Source organism: Sinohyriopsis cumingii, chromosome 3 (genome assembly GCF_028554795.1).
Source record: "Sinohyriopsis cumingii isolate HCF-2022 chromosome 3, ASM2855479v2, whole genome shotgun sequence".
Lineage (NCBI taxonomy): Eukaryota > Metazoa > Mollusca > Bivalvia > Unionida > Unionidae > Sinohyriopsis > Sinohyriopsis cumingii.
In genome coordinates this window covers 83,151,259-83,176,842 of record NC_142963.1, presented here as the reverse complement: position 1 = coordinate 83,176,842, position 25,584 = coordinate 83,151,259, and the positions used below count along the sequence as shown (strand labels likewise).

Here is a 25,584-nt window from a genome sequence, read left to right as displayed (position 1 = left end):
CATTCTCTCATATATCTTCTTAATTGGTGGAATAGAAACAACAAATGAATGTCCCTGGTCCAGATTGGTTTTCACTCTCTTGACATTATCAGATATTTGGTTTCAGATTAAGACAACATCAATGACAAACTATGCAGCTGGTACAAAATATTAAATCTGTTTCTTCCAGTTTGAGACTCAAGTATACATCAGAAGCCTGTTTATATCAATACCTAGAAGCCTGTTTATATTAATACCTAGAAGCCTGTTTATATTAATACCTTGAAGCCTGTTTATATTGATACCTAGATGTCTGTTTATATCAATACCTAGAAGCCTGTTTATATTAATACCTAGAAGCCTGTTTATATTGATACCTAGATGTCTGTTTATATTAATACCTAGAAGCCAGTTTATATCAATACCTAGAAGCCAGTTTATATCAATACCTAGAAGCCTGTTTATATTAATACCTAGAAGCCTGCTTATATTAATACCTAGATGTCTGTTTATATCAATACCTAGAAGCCTGTTTTTATCAATACCTAGAAGCCTGTTTATATTAACACCTGGAAGCCTGTTTATATCAATACCTAGAAGCCTGTTTATATTAACACCTAGATGTCTGTTTATATTAATACCATCTGTTTATATCAATACCTAGAAGCCTGTTTTTATCAATACCTAGATGCCTGTTTATTAATACCTAGACGTCTGTTTATATTAATACCTGGATGTCTGTTTATATTAATACCTAGAAGCCTGTTTATATCAATATCTAGAAGCCTGTTTATATTCATACCTAGAAGCCTGTTTATATCAATAACCAGAAGCCTGTTTATATTAATACCTAGATGTCTCTTTATATTAATACCTAGAAGCCTGTTTATATTAATACCTAGAAGCCTGTTTATATTAATACCTAGATGTCTGTTTATATCAATACCTAGAAGCCTGTTTATATTAATACCTAGAAGCCTGTTTATATCAATACCTAGATATACGTTTATATTAATACCTAGATGTCTGTTTATATCAATACCTAGATGTCTGTTTATATTAATACCTAGCAGCCTGTTTATATCAAAACCTAGAAGCCTGTTTTTATCAATACCTAGAAGCCTGTTTATATTAATACCTAGAAGCCTGTTTATATTAATGCCTAGAAGCCTGTTTATATTAACACCTAGAAGCCGGTTTATATCAATACCTAGAAGCCTGTTTATATTAATACCTAGATGTCTGTTTATATTAATACCATCTGTTTATATCAATACCTAGAAGCCTGTTTTTATCAATACCTAGATGCCTGTTTATATTAATACCTAGATGTCTGTTTATATTAATACCTTGATGTCTGTTTATATTAATACCTAGATGTCTGTTTATATCAATACCTAGATGTCTGTTTATATTAATACCTAGAAGCCTGTTTATATTAATACCTAGATGTCTGTTTATATCAATACCTAGAAGCCTGTTTTTATCAATACCTAGATGCCTGTTTATATTAATACCTAGATGTCTGTTTATATTAATACTTAGAAGCGTGTTTATATTAATACCTAGAAGCCTGTTTATATCAATACATAAGAAGCCTGTTTATATCAATACCTAGATGTCTGTTTATATTAATACCTAGATGTCTATTTATATTAATACCTAGATGTCTGTTTATATAAATACCTAGATGTATGTTTATATCAATACCTAGATGTATGTTTATATCAATACCTAGAAGCCTGTTTATATCAATACCTAGATGTCTGTTTATATTAATACCTAGATGTCTGTTTATATAAATACCTAGATGTATGTTTATATCAATACCTAGATGTATGTTTATATCAATACCTAGAAGCCTGTTTATATCAATACCTAGAAGCCTGTTTATATAAATACCTAGATGTATGTTTATATCAATACCTAGATGTCTGTTTATATCAGTACCTAGAAGTCTGTTTATATCAATACCTAGATATATGTTTATATAAATACCTAGATGTCTGTTTATATTAATACCTAGATGTCTGTTTATATCAATACCTAGAAGCCTGTTTATATTAATACCTAGAAGCTTGTTTATATCAATACCTAGATGTATGTTTATATCAATACCTAGATGTATGTTTATATCAATACCTAGAAGCCTGTTTATATCAATACCTAGAAGCTTGTTTATATCAATACCTAGATTATGTTTATATCAATACCTAGAAGTCTGTTTATATCAATATCTAGATACCTGTTTATATCAATACCTAGATGTATGTTTATATCAATACCTAGAAGCCTGTTATATCAATACCTAGAAGCCTGTTTATATCAATACCTAGAAGCTTGTTTATATCAATACCTAGATTATGTTTATATCAATACCTAGAAGTCTGTTTATATCAATATCTAGATACCTGTTTATATCAATACCTAGATGTATGTTTATATCAATACCTAGAAGCCTGTTATATCAATACCTAGATGTATGTTTATATCAATACCAAGAAACCTGCTTATATCAATACCTAGAAGGCTGTTTATATCAATACCTAGAAGCCTGTTTATATTAGTACCTAGATGTCTGAAGTATGTTTTAATCTCATAATGAATTTTCACAAAGTACTGACAATTTCAGCTAGGTGCAGCAAGTTTCTACCACGACTTTTGCATCTTACTGTTGTGAACAGCTTTCTAATTAATCATGGTGCCGTTTAAAGTGTTGAAGTATAGCTGGCCACTTACTGTGCTTTTAAATCCAAGATCAGTGCTTGAGCACAATTGAATTGTTATTGTGCCTGATTCGTGTAATTTCTTGCTATTTGTTCTAATATGTACATGATTAGTGGCAACAAGTCATGTGTTCCACACCTCCAGCCATTTGTTTCAAATGAAAGGTAGTCTGGACTAGTTATGGGGAAGTTAGTGGCCAGCTTTCAAACTCTGAAAAATAGTAAAACATATGCACTTGATTATTGTTGAAAATAACTGCTGCCAATATATTTTCTCTTTAGAATGAAACAAATTGGCGAAAAATAACTGCTCAGGTCATTTAAAAGTAACAGCAAAGTCAGGGAATTTTGAGTCTGAAAATTCTCAGATGCCAACTACCCAGATTTTGCAGTATCATTAATTTCTTAAACTTCAGATCATGTCATTACAGTCACTTATGCCTGATTTCCACTTTGTGGTCAAATACAGTTTTATAAAAAGCACTTGAATAATGACCAATTAAAAATCCTATCAGCATTCATTGCTCTGATTCACATGAGAAGGTTTGAGAAGATGCCAAATTGAAAGGCAGTAGACAAGAAATATAAATGGAAACAAAGATCCCTTTTGAAGGGACTAATGCACTACTGGCCAAAATTGTTTCACAGGAATCTAAGGTAATACCACTTCTTCATTTTAACTGCCAAGTGTTGAAACAACCACTAATATTCATATGTAGTAACAAGATTTTCAAGATGGCTGCTATGCTGGCTTTATTGGATTTATATCAGTAGCAGTTTGATATTGGACCAACTTGACATTATAAGAAGTCTTTTGGTGAAATTCCCAACTTGACATTATAAGAAGTCTTTTGGTGAAATTCCTTACTTGACATTATAAGAAGTCTTTTGGTGAAATTCCCAAGACAGTATGACCATCCATCCTTGAGGAGTACTGATAACATTTTCAAGACAGCTGCTGCAGTAGCCATATTAGATATGAGGATGGCACAATTTTTTTTAAGGACCAACCAGAGATCTTTAATAGTCTTTGTGAAAATCCCATGTTGATACAGTAGTTCTTTAAGAGAGACTAGTGATAGCAAGATTTTCAAGATGGACAATGTGGCAGCCATATTGTCTATCCAAGAAACACAATTTTTATTAGAACCAAATCAACAATTAGATGAATGTGTTCATTTTTTATGGCATTAGTTTAGGAGGAGTAGTGATAATAACTGTGTTAAGGAATGGATGATGGAAGAGATGAAAACAACTGACAGAAATTCAAAACTGAATAATTATGCAAGGCATAAAAACTGGATAAATAATTGCCTTTGAAGTCTTTTTCTGATTGACTATAGTATGTTTTGGGGCAGAAAAGATGAACACAGAAAACACATTTCAACCAAAAGCATTTTAAATCAGTAAATTGCTGTACATAAAATAAGTATGAATAAAAACAATTGAAATATTCTTACTTGCATGTTCCTCTTTAGAGTCAATCTCTCCTGAATCAAGTTGCATCTTTGCAAAGTCTAAGAAGACCTGATAGAGGTCACAATTATAGGTTCAAATTTGTGTAGACTCTTGCCACATCTGTTGATGAGCATATTGTTAGCCATGCCTCTTTGATATATCATTTGATGAGCACATTGTGTTAGCCATGCCTCTTTGACATATCATTTGATGAGCATATTGTGTTAGCCATGCCTCTTTGACATATCATTTGATGAGCATATTGTGTTAGCCATGCCTCTTTGCCATATCATTTGATGAGCATGTTGTGTTAGCCATGCCTCTTTGCCATATCATTTAATGAGCATGTTGTTAGCCATGCCTCTTTGACATATCGTCTAATGAGCATGTTGTGTTAGCCATGCCTCTTTGACATATCGTTTAATGAGCATGTTGTGTTAGCCATGCCTCTTTGCCATATCATTTAATGAGCATGTTGTGTTAGCCATGCCTCTTTGACATATATATTGATGAGCATGTTGTGTTAGCCATGCCTCTTTGCCATATCATTTAATGAGCATGTTGTTAGCCATGCCTCTTTGACATATATATATATATTGATGAGCATGTTGTGTTAGCCATGCCTCTTTGACATATCGTTTAATGAGCATGTTGTGTTAGCCATGCCTCTTTGCCGTATATATATTGATGAGCATGTTGTGTTAGCCATGCCTCTTTGACATATCATTTGATGAGCATGTTGTGTTAGCCATGCCTCTTTGCCATGTCTGTTGATGAGCATATTGTGTTAGCCATGCCTCTTTGCCATATCATTTGATGAGCACGTTGTGTTAGCCATGCCTCTTTGCCATGTCTGTTGATGAGCATATTATGTTAGCCATGCCTCTTTGCCATATCTGTTGATGAGCATATTGTGTTAGCCATGTCTCTTTGCCATATCATTTAATGAGCACATTGTGTTAGCCATGCCTCTTTGCCATATCTGTTAATGAGCATATTGTTAGCCATGCCTCTTTGACATATCATTTGATGAGCATGTTGTGTTAGCCATGCCTCTTTGACATATCATGTCAGATGTATTACAGTTTGTTTCCACTCAGTAAAATTTGAAGGATTTCATGGATCCAGTTCAAATTTGGTACAAGACTGTACATCAGAAAAGTCTTGGTTTGGTGTAATATTCACTCTTTTCCAGCTTAATTTATTTGAGTTATGACCTGTATTTGGCATAAGACATTGTCCTTCAAGTTAGTTTTCAATCTAACTTTTTAGAAACTTAATGGTCTGAAACTAAATTTTGCATGAGGCATTACATTAAAAAAATATGATTTTTCACTTACAAAATATTACAGAGTTATCGTCCTTTAAGTTTGTTTTCACTCTGTAACTTTTTAGACACTTAATGGACTGAAACCATATTTTGCATGAGGCTTTACATTAAGAAATTAAGTTTTATTTTTCACTGACAAAATATTAACAGAGTTATGGTCGCTATTTATATTGGAGCCTTTCAAGTGTATGAACAGTTTTTTTAAAAGATGGCATCAAGTTGCCAGCTTTGCAGTCAGTTAGCTCCAGTGTATTTGTTTTCTGGTTTCTTCTGCTTTAGGGATCATCTCATGCATCATTGAGTGCTTTTTATATCTGAGTTGTGGGAACTATACAATCTACATAATAATAAGAAAGTTTAAATTTTAATCATAAATGCATTTTATATTTACAACAACCCTATGATTTAAACTTTATTGTTATTGCAAACTGAAGATAATCCCATGTGCATTATGTGTAATTAGTTCAGAAATTAAAATGGCAAGTTCATGATGTTGATTGTTGACAATATCAGGTTAGCTAAGTGCAGCCTTTTCTTTACATCTATAAGCAGGGAATTATGCTGTATTTGGAATTTATTGAAAGTTACTTTTGAAAAAAAATGATAACAACTATACAACTATATGAAAAAATACATGCAGAAAGTTTTGTTTAAAACATTTTCCCAAACTACCACCAACCGTTGTTACAGCAGTTGAGTCACTTTGAATTAATATGATAAGTGTGCTGCAGAATCTATAATGATCTTCCAGAATTTCTTTGTACCTAAATAAAAATGCATTGATATTTGACAGGTGGCAATGAGTAGATGGAAAATATAGAATTGTTAATGATGAGAGTAAGAACATCTGAAATCTCATCTTTGAGCAAGTAACATATGTAGGCTGTTTTGCTTGTTATTTTAGAAAAGAATAGAAAGTAACATTTTTTCAAATTTATTCATCTTTCAGGGAAGAAAAATAATGGAATCGAAGAATACAGCTTTAGCCAATCCACACTGGAACAGGTATAGTAGTCATTATGTCTGTCATTGTTAGTCCACACTGGAATAGGTACTAGAGTCTTTATTGTGTCCATTATTGTTAGTCCACACCAAAATAGGTACTGGAGTCTTTATTATGTCCATTATTGTTAGTCCACACTGAAATAGGTACTGGAGTCTTTATTATATCCATTATTGTTAGTCCACACTGAAATAGGTACTGGAGTCTTTATTATGTCCATTATTGCTAGTCCACACTGAAATAGGTACTGGAGTCTTTATTATGTCCATTACTGTTAGTCCACACTGAAATAGGTACTGGAGTCTTTATTATGTCCATTATTGTTAGTCCACACTGAAATAAGTACTAGAGTCTTTATGTCTGTCATTGTTAGTCCACACTGGAAAATGTATAATAGTCATTGCATCTTTTTCAGTCCATGATGTTGACATTGTGGTGAATTTGTGATTAATAGAGAGCCCAGAATTAGATTCATTCATATAGCTTGTTGAATTCACATAAAATGATTATGGTGTTATAATTGTCATCATCATTTTTGTTTTTGTTATTATCATCATCATCATCATGGTATCATAACTGTGATGAACAGGGTGACTTTGGCATCATCGCCTTTTTGGAATCTTAAAGGTAAAAGATTAATGGTTACCATTTTCATCTTAAAAGATACTCACTCACTCCCAAAAGAACAATCCACTTACAGAGTGTTCCAGCATCCTAAAATTATTCTCTACTTCTAACTTATACACAGCTCTGCTTGCCTCAGAGGTTACAGCATCTGCCTCAGATGTGGGAAGTCGCGGGGTTTAACCCCTGTGAGTCATACAAAAAACTTGTAAAAATGCTACAGGCAGCTGCCTTGCTTGGTGCACACCATTAAGAGGTTAGTGTTAGGACTGGTCGGCCAGGTGTCAGGATAATGTGACCTTGTGGGACATGATGCTACATGTCTGCAGCATGATGTCATAGTGCTAGACATCACTATAAGCTGTCACACTGCAGGCATCATAGCAATGCGACTGGAAAATTGTTAAAGCTGTGTTAAAAATCTAAATAACACACACACTCTACTTTATCTACCACTGCCACCACCACATTGATATATCAGGTAATATTTTACAGTCAGTTAACTCTAGAATCAATAATCATGATTTTTCTTTCAGATTTTCCTTGACTTTGCTAAGAAACAGCTTGACTCGGGAGAAACAGAATAGGAAAGAGAGGAAGTGACTTATAGCTTTCACATAGACTCAGTGAGGATGTAACACAGAGAGCCTTCATTTCTGTTCTTCCCAGAAATATTTAGTTTGAGGGCCTAGTCTATGTGTACACTTGTATATACCAGATGTTTGACAGAATGCATTATGCAATGACTTACTCCCTGTTCATCTATGAACATTTCATTGTCTGCATGATAACTTCACTTCTACAGCACCTGCCTTCATCAGACTAAACAGGTAAACTCTTCCTGATGAAGATAGAAAGCCTATTAGTTGCATGGTTACAAGCTTAACGTTCAAGATCACTTTGACCAAAAGAACAAAAATGGTTTTCATTCAGTAACATCAGTTCAATTTCACAGACCTGGATGAAATAGGATGGACACTTTATTATCCACATATGAATTAATGCTTTCTGTACAGTAAGTACAGTTCAAGCCCACACATATCTTTACCAAAGGTCCAGGTCATTGAGACTCCTCAAAGGTCAGTAATCTCCAGATAAAGTCACACCTTACTGATATAAAGGCCTATTGAAAATGGCCAAGCACAGAATGTGTCATTGATAGTATTTTGAATGTATTTAATTATACAGAGGATATGAAAATTTAACTCATTATGATGCAGATCTCATTATATCAAAATGTGACAAAGCAGTTTCATTTTTCATGGAGGACCATTCCAGTGGTCTAAGTACTTACAGCATCTGCCTCAGATGGGAGAGGTCGTGGGTTTGAATCCCAACCAAGTCCTACCAAAGACCTATAAAAAAACATTAGGAGGGTAGTGTTAGGATAATGTGACTGGGTGGGACATGATGTCTGTGGCATGATGCCCCAGTGCTAGACATCACTATAAACTGCCACAATGCAGATATCGTAGCGATATGACTGAAAAATCATTAAAGCTACGTTAAAAATCCAAATCACACACATTTTTCCTGGATTATGAGACTGCTCATTATATGACTTTTTTTGCTATAGTACCTTTTACATGATGTGAACTTTACTGTATTTTGTACAAAGATTCATTTAGTCTGTTTTTCTTGCAGGTTTATCATACATTTACTTAACACTTTATGTTAGACAAGTTAGATTTCAGATAGAAATTATTAGTCAAAATCCCTATGATTCAAAACATTGCTAAATTCATATTGTTGAACTGAGAGATTTATTTATTCAAAATGGGAGACAAGTTCACTTATGCCCATATGTGAATTTTAAGGTTCCAAATAAAGAAAGGTTACATTTACATGCATGTACATCAGTTGCCATTCACTGGTGATCACATTAATCTTGTCAACAACATATGATTTACTTACATATAATTATTGTTAATAGGTTTCGATGTATGTTTTACAAGACATCTTTCTTGGCATTTTTGTTGTACTTGATGTGATAATTATTATTAAATTTTCAATGCACTATTTTGCATTGGGTATCAAATTTGAAGACTCCAGTGAACGATGATCCTTCGGATGGAATTTATCTCCTTCCCCAATCCACAAAATGAAAGATCCTGTGAAAAGTGATCTTTCTGTGGAGACAATATAACCCCTTTCTCAATCCATAAATATAAAAACTCAGTGAACAGTGATCCAATTGATAAATATAAAAACCCAGTGAACAGTGATCCAATTGATAAATATAAAAACCCAGTGAACAGTGATCCATCTGTGGAGACAATATAACCCCTTCCTCAGTTGATAAATATAAAAACCCAGATAGCCAAGATCCTTCTATGGAGACATTATAACCCCTTCCCCAGTGCACACATTTAAAGACTCAGTGAACATTGATCCGTCAGTGGAAATGATATAATCCCTTCCCAAATCTACAAATTTAAAGACCTAGTGAACAGTGATTCTTCTGTGGAGACTGTTTAATCCCTCCCCCTATCCACAAATTGAAGTACAAAAATTATGAAGTGCCATAGCGGACAAAAGCTGGTCCAATCAGAATGTTGTCCTCCAAATTTTTTAATGTCATATGCCCAGAATTCCAATTTCACATGTTGTATCAAAAATGCTTGTCCTTAAAGTTCCATTTTCTATGTCGAGGTTTTAGATTGTGTTGTTTGAATTATACAGCAGTGGTTGAAATTTCAATGTCATAAGTCAAGAATTCCTAATTTACGTATTGGTTTAAAGAGTTTATGTTGAAAGTTATTTCATATGTTGAGTATTTAGATTTCATCTGTTGAATTACACAGCGTTGGTTGAAAATTCGATGTCCAATGTCGAGTTTTGAGATTGTATCTTCTGAATTACATGGCGATTGTTGAAATTTTAATGTCATACATCAAAAGTTTCAAATTAGGTATGTTGAATCACATTTATTGTGCTGAAAGTTCCATTTTTTATGTTAAGTTTTTATATTATATCTGTTGAATTACACAGCGGTGTTGGACATTTTATTGTGCTTGTCAGAATTGCTATTTTTATATGGTGAAATGATGTGTTGGTGTTAAAAGTAACATTACACAGAGTCCGCATTAACAATTCAAAATAATATCAAGTATTAAGATACATCATATGTGTATTCAGTTATGAGGCGCCATTACATTTCATGCATTTACAGTTTGAAAGTTACCATTCACAGGTCAAGAATTACTATGAATTTCTTCGCTAGAGGTCACTCACATGAACGGACCATGTTATTTTTAAAAAAGGAGGTTGAAATTCAACAGATGAAATATAAATACTCGCCATATGAAATGGAATTTTCATCACAAGCACTCACATTCAACGTGTGAAGTAGGGATTCTTGATATATGATATTGAAATTTCAATCGTCACTGCATAATTCAAAATCTACACTGTAAAACATCGACCTAGGAAATAAAACTTTAAACCACCAGCATATAATATCTAAAATCTTGATCTAGAAAATGGAACTTTAAGGATATGCAATTTGTTCCAACACGTGATTTTGGATTTCTCTACATATGACATCAAAATTTCAACTGCAAATTTCTCATTGGACCAGCTTTTGTCCACTACAGCTCCTCATAAAAAATGCCATTTTTCACAAAACCATGACAAACAATTTATACTCTTGAAAGTATCTGAATTCAAAATACGTATTGCCTTTCAGTATTATGCCATTATTAAAATAAATAATTTAGTACTGCTGTGTGTATAATATTCTTTTTTATGCTTATATATATGATTTCTGTTTGAAACAGTTAATGGCTTTTAATATATAATGATAATTATTTAACTCTAGTTTATGCACAATGTGATGATCTTCATTAATTGTACTTACATGTAGCAAATGTTCATAATAAATTTTACCTTACTAATAACTGTGTTCTCATTTTGTTAATCATTAGTATAGGACTTTATGTGAGAGTTTGTTTCTGATTTTTCTATCTCCTTTCAACATTATGGGACTGGTGATAGTTACATGTAGTTTGACGTGTGTAGAAATAAAAAAAAAAATTGTATAATGGTTTTGTTCTTGTTCATTGAAAATGGTGAGGAAGACATTGACTCATGCAAGAAGCTATTTTCAGTTTTAATTTGCTGTAACGACTCACAGTAGAAGCACATTCAGTGTACCTGACCAGAACCCCTCAAAATAACCATCATTTGTATCAGTATTCAAAGATTCAATTAAAGTCAAGGGTATGCAGATAATATCACATGATCAGTCACATTCGCTGGGCTTTCAGAGTTGCAGACAGTTGGTTTGAGTCTCATTATTGAGTGATATTTATGTGAATTTAATCACATCTGCTGAACTTTAACCTCCATATTCATTTTTGGATTTCTAATGAGATTGTTGTCATATGTGGTGCATTCTAAGCAAACATAGCAAACATGGCAAACATAAAATCATAGAGGTCACCAAAACAATAGATCAGACCCCACATCACCAAGACTCACCATTTGTGACCTGATATAGGACAGTGTCGGAACTTAAGGAATAATGATCGAATTGGGGAATTACTTTTAGCTTTAGAGCAGGAAAAAAATCCTGTTTGCTTAAGTTGTTCCTAAATGCCCCGAAACACTATCACAAAAAAAATCACTTCACATAACAGACACTGATGCAGAATTGTTGTATCCTAACAAAACAATTTCAGATTGTTTGAAATATATACATTATCATCTTGACTACAGAAGTAGAGAGATAAAAGAATCGACTACAGTCCTGCACTTGATTGATTATGGCTAGGAAATATACTGGTGAATAATGGAGACTTCAGTAATGATAACACCAATAACTTGTCATGTTAATCTTGTTCAGTACTAGCATAAAGAGATACATAGATTCTTTATACTGACCATTGGTACAACAGCACCATGCATGGACAAGGAAAGTATCCATCCAATTTTTGTACCTTAGGGCTCAGATGATTGCAGTTCATATTTTTATTCTCCACCTCACTTAGTAAACTACAGCATGCCTTGTTTTTACCAGGGTTTTCAAGCTTTTCATAATCAGGATCATCATCACCTGTGAGATTAGCATAGCTCTTGAGTAAAGATTATGCTGGGTTAATCCCCCATGTCAGTAGATTAAATGATAAATGGTATACTAGGGCTTCGATCAACCGAACCTAGGCCAGTTATCATCTATGAGCTCTAGATTTGACATGGTCACTTACCGTCATTGTCTTTTGAATAAGACGACTTTAAATCTGCTACAAATAGTGAAACTATGCAGCTACAGTACTTCTACTTATGCTTCAGAGAGGTTACGTGATTGAAGCCCTTGACCTAGTTCCATATCCACGATATTATATCAACCCACAGGTCGTTACAGGCAGATACTTAAATATGAGAATTTTGTTGATCTGTCTACCTACCTCGACAACTTGGCATACCCTGATTCTCTCCATACACCTTGCTTTAAATGTCATTTAAACACTTGGTAGAGTAAGCAGGTTGTGTAAAACTGATATCAAGGTTCTCTGGTCTTTGCTGGCCAAAGTGAACCTATATCACCAAATAAACAGTCAGGGCCCCAGGCAGCTGAGCGGTCTAGGACACTAACCTTAACTGATCACTGCCATCTCACCTCTGCCTGCATGGGTTAGAGACTCGTGGTTTGCCAACAGCTACCTGTAGGTCGGTGGTTCTGGTATCACAATACCAATTGTTTTTCCATTGACCTTAATGCTAATGTTCGGGGAAATAAATATATTTTCTATCCTACTTTAGCATGCATGTCACACACTTTTCTAGAGAGCAGTGTTAGATTGTCAATTTGACAATGACAGAACCAGGCACTCCATTGCATTTAAGAGAGATAACTCTACTGGAACTAGACAGGGGTAACAGTTATCTAGTCACAACTGACACATTTTCAGCTATGTGTACCATATTTTTAAAAATCATAAAAAATACAAAATATGATCTAGATAGAAATTAACATAAACTCACATGTTTTCAAGAGCCTCAACTTTTTTTAAAAGCCTAATAGAAAGTACAACTCTTACATAATGCACCAATCACAGCTAGTGTTGTTCTTTATTTATGAATGCAATGTTCCCTACCCTTAGGCGCCACCCACCTGGACTTTTGCAATTGGTACCATTATACCTACTTTCCAGGATTTCCCCAGGATCTTCCTCTACCAGCTATACTGTCTAACTTGTATATCATATCATGTGCGAAAAAAAATGGCATTAAACCCAGTGCAACCAATGAACAGACAATCTGGCCTACTTCATTTCACGAGTATTTAGTTATCACTTTTGATCTGTACAATGTGGAGTCCAGACTACCTCAGTCATCATCTAAGATCTTGCTCCCTCTGAATGCAGGTCTGACTTAAAGTTGTGGCCTATGTTCCTTTTCAAATGGAATGGTATTTCATTCTTCTTAAATGGCAAGGTGAATCAAGGTAAAGGAATACAATTTTATTTTGATTCTTCACTAGTCTGACAGATTTTTCAGGTTATTTTGCAGGAAATGCTCTCAGGGACATCTTCCCCCCATCATTCTGTCCGGTATTTCACTATCTTTTGTCTCTGTATCAGCTGTCTTTTGGAGAGAAAAATGTGGACCAAGAAGCAAAAGTTTATTTATTGTGATAACTGCTACAGTGGATATCATTAACCGAGGATGTACTAATGTATTTTGTTACATACCAACAGCTTGCAACTTCATTGGTTTACTGTTTGGTTGTACTTGGCAGACTGCAAGCTGGTCATTGGAACCTTTTCAGGAGACTGACAGACTACTGTGTGTTAAATGTTACCAGAGGGTTGGGGCTTGGGGGCAGTTCTAGGAGATGTAACAAAATTACAGTTCAGTCATTGCAAAGAATTTCATCCTTAAATTACCTGAGGATTCCAGGTGTGACATCTTCACAAACAGACCCATTGTGTGCAAGTATCAGCATTTCATTCTATAGGTATCCTCTGTGTCCAGTGTTGTGTGTGGAACAGTATTTAACCTAGCATTGTCTGGTCAGTGATATCACAGACAATTAAGTTGGAAATGATCCTCTGCTCATATATTTTTTTTCGATGGAGACTGTTTCTGGCTTGCTTAAAACTGTTATGTTCAGCATAAACAATGCATGTTAATAATTGCTGCCATTGCCATAAAAGACCCTTTAATCCAAAACATTAGCTTGCTGATCTTTATGACACATGTGCTACATCCGATTAGACCCCAACAGGATTCAGTCTGCTCAAAGACGGTTGCATACATTACGTAGCCATGTGTTTCATTCTATGGTGTGCTTCCTAAAAGTACTTTCACGACCATGTTGTGCATCTTGAACATTTGCTTGTATTGACTTTATAACTTCTTCCTGTGAGTTCCAGATACATTATAATTTAATTGGTTAAATGTAGTTTAAGTAATATACAGTGCATCCTTCTGTGGCTCCTTGCTGGGCCCCTCTTTGTCTACTATGGTTCTCTACCCAGACATTATGTCATTGCAGCCAGTATATGTTAATAAGCTAGTAACTAAATTTAGATATGTTGTCATGTTGAACCAATCAGATGACTGAGTTGGAACATGTGATCAAATATTGTTTCAGTTGGGGCATCAGTCATATAACCGATACATCTGTAGAGATGCATCCCTTTCATTGCAGATTTAATCTTTAACATATATCAAATATTGATACTTTTAAGCACATCAGGATTATAATACAGTCCAAAACCTAGTTCATGTGTTTTCCACTACATTGCATTCTCAATCATTATTTTCTTTATCCTTACGTTTCTTTAAATTGTGGCCCTTCATTACAGTCACACTGTTCCATAGTCACAGGGCTCTCTTCACTTTGTTTGGGCCATTGCCAAGCTTCATGCATTCCCAACTATTATGCCCAAATACTTCATACCTGCTTCCTACTGTGCATGTATGGAGTATCGGCTGATGTTTGTTATCATAGCAATCCTCAGGAGCGGACTTATCGAGTTTCGGTTATTAGTGCCTCTATATACCTCGTACCAGCCCCTTGCGGCTCCACATACAGGTGTCAGACACTCTTCACATCCCTACAAACTCCCCCAAGTCTCTCTTCCTGAGATATTCCTAAAGAAACAATTCAAAGCTCGGCTGGTGCAGTGTTCTGTGACAGGATTTGCCCCCTTTATGCCAATGTTTATATTTACAATAAAGTTTATATTGACCCTATGTATTGTGTTATTTAAATGTAGTTTATAATGTGAAGATCTTCCCTCGCTTTGTTTTCATGTCTTCATTTCACTTATTCTTTCAGCATCAGTCTTTTTTATACATCTATTACATCTCAATTATCGACCAGCAAACCATTTGAGAGATTTTATGGTTTTGGTTAAAACAAATCAAAAGACATCAAATTCATTTTGGCTTTATTTTTCCCCTGTCAGCTACTAATTTTCTATACTGTAATAATGCCATACCTGTTTAATAAAATATCTGGTTATGGGGATCATCCATTTCCCTATGTCTTAAGAATTCTGGGATCAGCCCAGACTATACAAGTCTTATAGACTGGGATCAGTCTAAGTCACACAGTGGTCTTGTATCATAGTATTTTGATCTCTAAAATTAATTTAGTTTGGATACATGTAATTGTAAATCAGAATATTTTCTATATTCTGTGATCAGCCATCTTAATTCTACTTAATCTGGGATCAGCCCAGAATACACTTTGATGCATGAATCAGCTTAGCACAGATTCTACTTAATCTGGGATCAGCCCAGAATACACTTTGATGCATGAATCAGCTTAGCACAGATTCTGTTTAATCTGAGATCAACCCAGAATACATTCTAATGCTGAAATCATCCAAGCACAGATTCTACATAATCTGTTATCAGCCCACAATATATGTTAATGTTAGGATCAGCCTAGCTCATGCGTATCCCCCATGGAGATCCAAATTTGTATTTGTTAAGGAAGTGTCATTAATGTCAGATATATTTGTAGTGATTGAACAAGGACATGTTAGTTGTTGTTGTCGTAGCGTTTAATGCCATTATTCGTCACACAATAGGCTATACATGGCGGCCAGTATCAGTGGTGGAGGAAAAACCCGGGAAAACCCTGGAAAGAACCACTGACCCACGAGAAGCTACTGGCAAGCTTTCTCACATACCCACATTGCTTAAGCTCTTAAGGAAGAGATGGTATACAGTCATGTTTGAAACCAAACGAGATTGTAGCCTGTGTTATAAATAGAGGATCTCAAATGGGTAATGATTTAATACTGAATTTGTGAAACAAGTTCAGTAATGTCCAGCTTTTACATGCCTTTCACATTTGAGATTCTTTTTATCACAGTTTTTATTTCTGTGAAATTATTTAGATAGAAAATGAAAAATTATTTTGTTCATTCTGACCGACATTGCACCTTTCATTTGTTGTGTGTAAAAAAATAGTCCCAAACTGTTGAAGTAGATTATAAGATTTTGCAAACTATAAATCAATGAATAAGCATCCATCCAAATAAACAAAACATTCTACAAAAGATAAAATCATTTTTCAACACAGAATGTCCAATGTGTGTGATGTCAGATTGTTTGATACAGCACACAGTACTGGTTAGAGTTGGCTTAGAATACATGATCCATATTTACCCTAAAATGTTACTTTCACAATTAAATACTACACTGTTGTGATATTCATATGAAAGGAGGATTACTGGATGGTGAAATTCCCATAGTTACCAAATGTATTTTTGACTGGATATTTGCATTATTTAATTTGGAACAGTAGACCATACAGAAGATGTATAACAAAATTATTCCAAGTCGGACTTGCATCACATATTTACTACATAAATATGCTTTGGCTGGATAAAGTTCTGTCAGTCAAGTGACGATTTATGTCCACATTCTTCTGTGATTAGAAGTGAGTTTGTTTACTTCTGTGAGTTTACATTTAAACCATGCTTAAATGTACCACTACAAATATACCACCCAGATCCCACACACACACTATCTACAGAGCACTACCCTTAGTTTTACTTTTTGCTGTTGTTCTTGTCTTGTTTTATACCATTTGTATAATATGATATTGTTATACATGACATAACAAGCCCCTGTGGGGATAAACTGGCTATATTCAGTTAGACAAGACCATTTTACCCCAATTCCCTTTCATGACTCAAGTTGAAATATGGCTGCCAAAATGTTCATTGAAAACAAAAAATTCCAGAAGGAAGGGTTACATGTATAAACTTTTTTCCCCATGATTACAGCCAAACAGTAAAGAAAATACTGCACAATAATTTCATTGGCTTATTTTGGACCAATCAGAATCACATAAAGTGATATGTAACACAATGTGATATTAAACATATGAAACTGCAGATACTGTAGGAATACTGTACCAACTGATATTGAAGTGAAATGACACAATTACTGATGCTGTAAGTAATAGTGATCATAGTTCCTGAGGAATTGGATTTAATGATTACTAAGTGTAACAGATACAAGATGTAAAATGCCATTAGGTGAAAACTAATATAGAAACTCTGAATATAAATAAACTGATAAGAATTTTTTTTAGATGAAACTGCACAAATTAAACAGACTTTAGAAATGATTATATAAAACAGAAAATTTCTTATTTTAATGGAAAAGTGAGAATATATTTGAACAAATTCTTTTTCAATATTAAAAAGAAAAGCCTACTTATGTAATAATAGATACTACTTGTCCTATTTACATAACAGAAGAAGGTCTGTCTCACAGCAAAATCTATTGTAAAATCCAATTTAAAACAAATTAGTAAATTATCAGTTTCATAACAAAATAGATTTTCTAGCTGACCATTATGGTATTTCAAGTCATGAAAAATAAACATGTTCCATTACTTTAACAAGAAAACTTAGTTTGTGGTTTATGGGTTTAATGCCATTTTCAGAACATTACAGGCTATATATGGTGGACAGTATATTAATTGAGGAAGAACTACATATATTAAAATAAAATGTACTTAAATAAAGGAATAAATATATAGGTTAAAATAAAAATCATATAAATAAAAAAGGGTAGAAAGGATAAAAAACCTAACGTTTAAAACACTAATTCATCAATATTAAATTAATAAAAATGCCAGTAATTAAAAAAAATTATGAAATAATATGAGAGAACCTAAAGATGATTAAAGGGGCACAATACACACTTATATACATATACAAAGGATGAATAAGATTGAGGTTGCATTCCATGTATAAGATGGTATCCAAACGTGGAACATCTGTAGCTTCAAATTTTTAAACCTGCAGCAAATCTATTTGAATTAAATGAAAATTATTGGAACATTTTAAAACTTTTTTATAACAGGACTCAAAAATAGTGTGCATACTTGCAGAATGCTGGCTAACTGTGGAAAGTACAAGGTGGGTGTTCAAATTCTTCCAACATTTTGAAAGTACTTCATTTTTGGAAGCTGCTGCAAAACCATTTTAAGTACATGAAAATTATCAAACATGTTTAAAATTACACATTACAGAGCTCAAATACAAGGCTTACAAACTTGCTAACTCTTAATTGTGGAAAAGATGAATTGAGATTTCCAGCTCTTGCACCTGTTTGAGTGAAATATCATAAATATTAGCACAGAAGAAGATTTCACAGTCTATGGTAACAGGAAAAGTCCTTTACTCTGTATCATAGGAAAGTTAAAAAATTAGCCTGGTAATTTAGTGACTCATTTCAAAACAATTTCAAGTTACTTGTTCAGTCTAAGAACTCTAGCATACACCACTCCCTCGATAACTCGCGCACATCGGGGTCCAGAAACATCGACCGCACTATAAGCGAGGGGCGAGTTATCGAGGGACCTATAAAATAAGCCCAAAACCAATAAAGTGATTGACGACATAACGGAAAAATGGGGGGGGGGGTAGGCAGATTATACTGTTGAATATTCACTTTATAATCGTTCTGAGATTAACTGTTAATAAATATCTCTTCATAACGGTGTACTTTATTATTTTCTCATAGGACAACATTAAAAATTTCAGGATAAATTACAGTATATTGAGGCGATCATCGAAAACATTATTCCACGTGGTTTCCGTTCGCTGAACATGTGTACCACTTCACACATTGTGTACTACGTCACTAATTTTTATGTTGAATTGTATACATTCTAGTTTTATTGTTTGAGCCAAATTATAATTTTTTTTTACACAAAAGATCGACTCTTTTCGAGAAACAGCGTCGATCGAACGATAGATAGATAGATTTGAATGCGATAGAAGTAAAATGGAAAAAAAAAACAAAAAACAAGAGTTAATCAGTACTAACATATTTAATTGGTCTCAAATTTAAAACAACGTAAATTAGAACAAGTTAATACTTGCCGTTTGTGCCACGCTTGACAAATATCAATTCACTTTTTGAAAAAATCAGTTAATTGTTTTTGTGTGTGTTACTCCTTGGTTTCTCTGCCGCCGAGCAAAATCCCTCAGATTTCTCAACTGCATGAGCTTTACGTAGTCAACATTTTGGGTCTCCAGCCACCTTATGGCAATATCAAAATATTTGCTTCCTGTGCAGAGGGGTGGGGGTGCAACATCTGTGTCTGCATCACTTTCAACACTTGTGTTATTCCAGTTAGAATCGTCTTCTGCTGCAAATTGGTTCTCTGTAGAAATAATTATAGTTTCATCTGACATGTATGCGGCTGTAGGGCAATCATTGTCAGAACAAATCCACTCCTCCATCAAGAGAAACGCCCATCTCAGGACCATGAGTCTGTACTAATTTCTCCCAAACAGCCTCGGCATTAATGACATCAGTTTCACTGAAACATTCGAAGTCACTATCGTCGTCGTTGTCTCTGTTACTGTTTTGCTTTACGTAAAAGGCAGCTCCAAGACCCTTAATCCAGCACCCGAGGTCTCTTGTAATCGATTTTTTTTTTTAATGTAACAAACACTTCCCCAAGTTGTTGATCAAAACAAAGCCGGCATGTACATGTAATTAGGTTCTCACAGAAGTACTCACGGGTTTCGATGTGACGGTCGATTGACTCTTTTCATGTTTTCAATGAACAGACTATGTTGTAATTATAATGTTTACACTGAAACGGAATTAAAGGATTAGAACGTGACTTTCACACAGGAAGTCGTTTAATTGGTGTTTATTTCATTCTCTGTTGCCACCTGTTAACATTTACCAGAAGTTTTCATTGATCGCTATTTCACCAGACTGTTTATTTACAGTATAATGACAACTATTTATCCTAAAAACTTACATAATATATGATATCTTTAAACAGAGGTCTCGCTAGGATTTTAAAACTGGGTCTTTCTGCCTCTGAATTCAATCACTAAATATCAGTATATTTTTTCACTCGGCCGCCAAGTCAAAGCCTTTGAACTAGCCGCCTAGCTGTTGCATCATGTTCTTTTTTTTTTTTTAATGTACTCTTATGAAATAGCAACAGTACATCAAAGAGTCTTTCAGTCACTGAATTCTGTCATTGTAAATATCAGCACAGTAAACTGATCAACACATTTTCCCACAAAGCAGGTGGCTGAAACAGGACCGGCAAATCTTTGAATTTTCCCGCGCACCTATTACATGCGTACGGAGGACTCCCGCCTTTTCTGCGTCCCAGATCAAAAATTGGCGTCCAAATACGCGTAATTAAGCGTTTTCGAGATCTCTGAAATTAATTCTTCTCTAGAACTTGCAAATTTCAAAATATGGATTATATTTTTATGGGCATTAATCACCATTTTCGATGATAAAACGAGCAATGTATCAAGGTTTAATTTATCAATTCTTATCGTAATTTTTTTCATGTTCAGCATATTTTAAAGATATTTTAAATACATTTTCTCTGGAAAAAATCGGGAGCCAAGACGGACACCGCGTTATAAGCGGGATCGCGAGTTATCCGGGCGCGAGTTATCGAGGGAGCGGTGTATATACATCTTAGGTAAATTCAGTAGAAATATTTATCCCTCAGAGTCTGATTGTAGTACTTTGTAGAAATATTTATCCCTCAGAGTCTGATTGCAGTACTTTGTAGAAATATTTATCCTTCAGTGTCTGATTGCAGTACTTTGTAGAAATATTTATCCTTCAGAGTCTGATTGTAGTACTTTGTAGAAATATTTATCACTCAGAGTGTGATTGCAGTACTTTGTAGAAATATCTATCCATCAGTCTCATTGTAATACTTTGTAGAAATATTTTTCTATCAGTCTCATTGTAGTACTTTGTAGAAACATTTATCCCTCAAAGTCTGATTGCAGTACTTTGTAGAAATATTTATCCCTCGGAGTTTGATTGTCATACTTTGTAGAAATGTCTATGTATGAGTAACTAATTAAAAGGAAAATAACAATTGTGTTATATTTTGGAATGGAACTTCCACCTTTATGCAGAAAGATTTTGTCAAGTAATCAGCACATAAATGGTCATGTGACCAAATCCAGACATCATTTCTTTTCAGTGTGATTAAGTGCAATAGCATGTAGTGATGATTTATAATTTATATCAAATTTATTCATCAAAAACCTTGTGCAACTTGGAATATATTTCATTTTGTATAATAAAGCTATAGACTCAAACAGCCAAAGATCGAATTATATAAAAGGTTCACCGATGTGATATTCATTCACAGGTAAATTCTGCATGGGATATTTAACCATAAGGGCAAATTTCTACAATAAAAAGGGAGTCAAATACAATCATACTAATTACATATTTCAATACACTGGACAACAAATTTTTACAAAAGTCATGTTACTGAAATAAAATTAGTCAATTCTTATCAATTTTTATGTGCTGAACACGAATATGACAGTCAAATTGCAAAATTGGCTCTAGTTTTTTTGTAATCTGCAAGAAATTAATGTTTACATAACGAAATGCATTCCAATAGTAAAAGGTCAACTGTAATAGCCTACCTATAAAAAATCAAGTCATTGACTACATCTTAGATTTCTTCGCCTGTCTCTTGTACAGCTGTTCGGGAGCATCTCTGAGGAGTGTCCAGCAGTAGTCAGCCAGCATTGTAGTGGACCATTTTCCCTGGTATCTTTGTTCCATTGTTGCGATATCTTGATGAAAACGTTCGCCGTGTTCATCACTAACAATACCACAGTTGCTAGGAAAGAAATCCAAATGGGAATGAAGGAAGTGAATCTTTAGAGACATATTGCAGCCAAGTTTCTTATACTTCATCAACATGTCTTCTACTAGTTCCTTATAGTTTTCTGCCCTAACATTTCCGAGGAAGTTTGTAGAAACTAGGCGAAAAGCATTCCATGCTTGTTTCGCGTCACCTTCCAGCAAGTTGTTGAACCGGTCATCTTTGAAAAGCTCTCGAATCTGAGGACCCACAAAAACTCCCTCTTTAATCTTTGCTTCGCTGAGTCGAGGGAATTTTTCATGCAGGTATCGGAATGCTGGCAAAGTCCGGTCAATGGCTTTCACGAAGTTCTTCATCAAAGCTAGTTTGATGTGAAGGGGTGGTAGCAAGATTTTCTGAGCCTCAACCAGAGCTGGGTGTTGGATATTCTTCTCTCCAATGGCTACATTCTGCCTGTGAGTCCATTCCTTCCTCATGTAGTGCATTTCCCTTGCTCGGCTATCCCACTCGCATAAGAAACACATGTATTTTGTATATCCTTGCTGCAGTCCCATTAAAAGGGCAACTACCTTCAAATCACCACAGAGGTGCCAGCTGTACTTGTTATACTCAATGGAATTCAGTAGCTGCCTTAAGTTATCGTATGTCTCTTTCATGTGGACAGCATACGCTCCTGGAATAGATGGAAGAATGTTTCCATTGTGCAAAAGCACAGCCTTGAGACTCAGTTTCGAAGAGTCCACAAATAGTCTCCATTCTTGTGGGTCATGAGTGATTTTTAAAGCATTCATGAGGCCCTCAATATCGGAACAGAATATCAGATTACTTTCCTTTCTGAAGAAAGGCTCCAATTGCTGGTGGCGCTTTCGATATGCAGTAATTGTGACATCTTCTTCTAGAAGATTCCATTGTTGGAGTCTTGATCCTAGCAATTCTGCCTTGTTCTTTGATAAGTCCAAATCACGAATCAGGTCATTTAGTTCTTCCTGTGTTATTCTGTGTGGGGTTGATGATGCACCACAGTGAAAATCTGGATCACTGCATGCTGATGGACCAGGAGAAGAACAGGTCGACTCACCTTTGTCTTCGTCAGATGAATCAAGAGAATATTCTGCTGGAGGTTCTGGAATAGGAAGTCCCTCACCATGTGGAACTGGTCTCAATGCAGACGGAATGTTTGGGTAGACTATTCTCGACTTCTTTCGCTTCGTTATTCCGCCGGAAAGAGGAGGAACCAAGCAGAAGTAACAGTCATTTAGGTGGTTGCTTGGCTCTCTCCACACCATTGGGACTGCAAACGGCATTGATGACCTTTTGCAATTCAACCACTGTGAAAGCTGTGTTGTACATGTAGCACAGCATATATGCGGAGCCCAAGGCTTGTCTTGGTCACCAACCTTGCATCCGAAGTAAAGATGATATGCCTTCTTCACTTGAGAATTGATACTTTTCTTCTGGTTGGCAAATGTCACTTCCCCACAAATATAGCAAAAATTGTCCGCGGTATTAACACACTTTCGAGGCATTACTGTTCTTTATTGTACATAAATGGATAAAATAATAAGTTTTGTGTAACAGTAGCTTGAACTGTCTCGCACAATGTCTAAAATATTTTAAATGCTGAACCTATCTGATTGGGCTTTATATAGTACACTGCTTACGTCAGCTTCAGCAGCCGCCTGGCATTAGTATAATAGGCCTACACATGTATAGTACACTGCTGACATCAACTTACTTCAGCAGCCGCATGGCATTAGTATTGCATTGCATCAGAAAATGATGCAATCAACTGTGGATGATGTGAGCATGATGGTATTATGCAATGTTACATCATTATTACGGATGTTGCTGCAGTCCTACTGGAGAAATTTACACAGTGAAACATAGAAAATGAGGTATATGAATATCTTCAAAACGAGAGCCAATACAAATTTTTCACGGTTATATTCGTGTTCGGCACACCAAAATACTACAGATTAGGGCCTTTTCAAGTCAGTAATGATTTCACTGTTGACCAGTGATATCTACAACTGGCCTTTTCATATTTCAACTGTTAGTAATTTAAACAAAGTTTTGCAATGATTTATCTATCCATTCCTTACAAGGAACATGGAGTGACAATCCAAAATCATCAGGAAACTTCTGATTTCTGAACCTGGGAAAAGAAAAAATAAAGAATATTCTCAGGGTTAGTGTTGTTATGTATTTCAACACATGACTTGGTACATAAATACAATATACCCAACAAATCAAACCAAATATTAAAGAAATCTAAATGAACTAAAAATAAGAGCCATATTATGATGGAATTGGCCTATTTATGTACAAAGGAATTAAAAAGAAAATGTCCGAAACATATACAATTATCTAAAACATGTTTGTGTTTAAAAACAATAGTGTGAAGTGATAGTTTGTATTATGAATATACTTGAGAAATTTAAATAAGAACCCATCAATTTTACTGCTCAATAAATATGTATAACTCAATATATTTCAGTTTGCTTAATAATGCCATAAATATCAACACTGATAATCTAAATTCACAGTTGCAATGTTTGAATAAACTCTACAAGATTGGACTCCAAATGGTAAAAATACGAATAAGAACACATACAAACACATACATTCTTACCAGTGACAACACTGGGGGCTGCAACGAGAAAAATTATAATAATGAAAACAGGAATAATTTTAACAAAGGCATGCAAACATACTTATGAGTGAAAGCATGGGGCCTATGAAAAGTCATCAATAATAATACTGTTAATAATATTAAAAAAGCACACATCCAAACAAACGAAATGGGTGATGTAAGACCTTTTATCAATCATATATGGTTACACTGTGTCATCCCTTCCTCTCAGATGCACTTATAGCAGAAGGGAAAACAACCAAACAAGAGGCATAACAGAATAAAAGGACCCAAGTGGGCCTGATATCACTTGTTTAGGAAGACAACATGTTGTTGTTGTTCTAGGGTTTAACGCCATTTTTCAGCACAAGATAGGCTATACATGGTGGCCAGTATAACAGGTGGAGGAAGAACCCTGGAAAACCCAGGGAAGAACCACCAACCCACAAGAAGCTACTGACAGGCTTTCCCACATACCCACGCTAGCTGAGTCTTGGACTCCAACCCACACAGACAGAGGTTAGATGGCAGTGATCCGGAACGGTGAGCGCTTTAGACCACTCAGCCACTCGGGGCCCCAGAAGACAACATGTAAGCTTATGAATGTCAACTTGCATGCATTGAAAATTTAGAGGGAAGCAAAGCTAGTGGCTCATGTTTGCTACACTGTATGCTAATATTACTTGAATTTATTTCCTAGACACACAAGGAGCT

The 25,584-nt window shown here is 34.8% G+C and overlaps 1 protein-coding gene across 1 annotated transcript in view; it reads left to right on the top strand.

Annotated features, from left to right (window-relative positions):
• Window positions 1-11,163, top strand: part of LOC149803209 (cholesterol transporter ABCA5-like) — a 120,621-nt gene extending 109,458 nt beyond the window's left edge. The window contains exons 29-30 of the mRNA XM_089952835.1: window positions 6,443-6,498; window positions 7,657-11,163. Of these exons, the coding sequence (XP_089808961.1) occupies window positions 6,443-6,498; window positions 7,657-7,707 (107 nt within the window). The 3' untranslated portion in view covers window positions 7,708-11,163. The remainder of the gene's footprint in view (window positions 1-6,442; window positions 6,499-7,656) is intronic.
• Window positions 11,164-25,584: the final 14,421 nt, after the last annotated feature.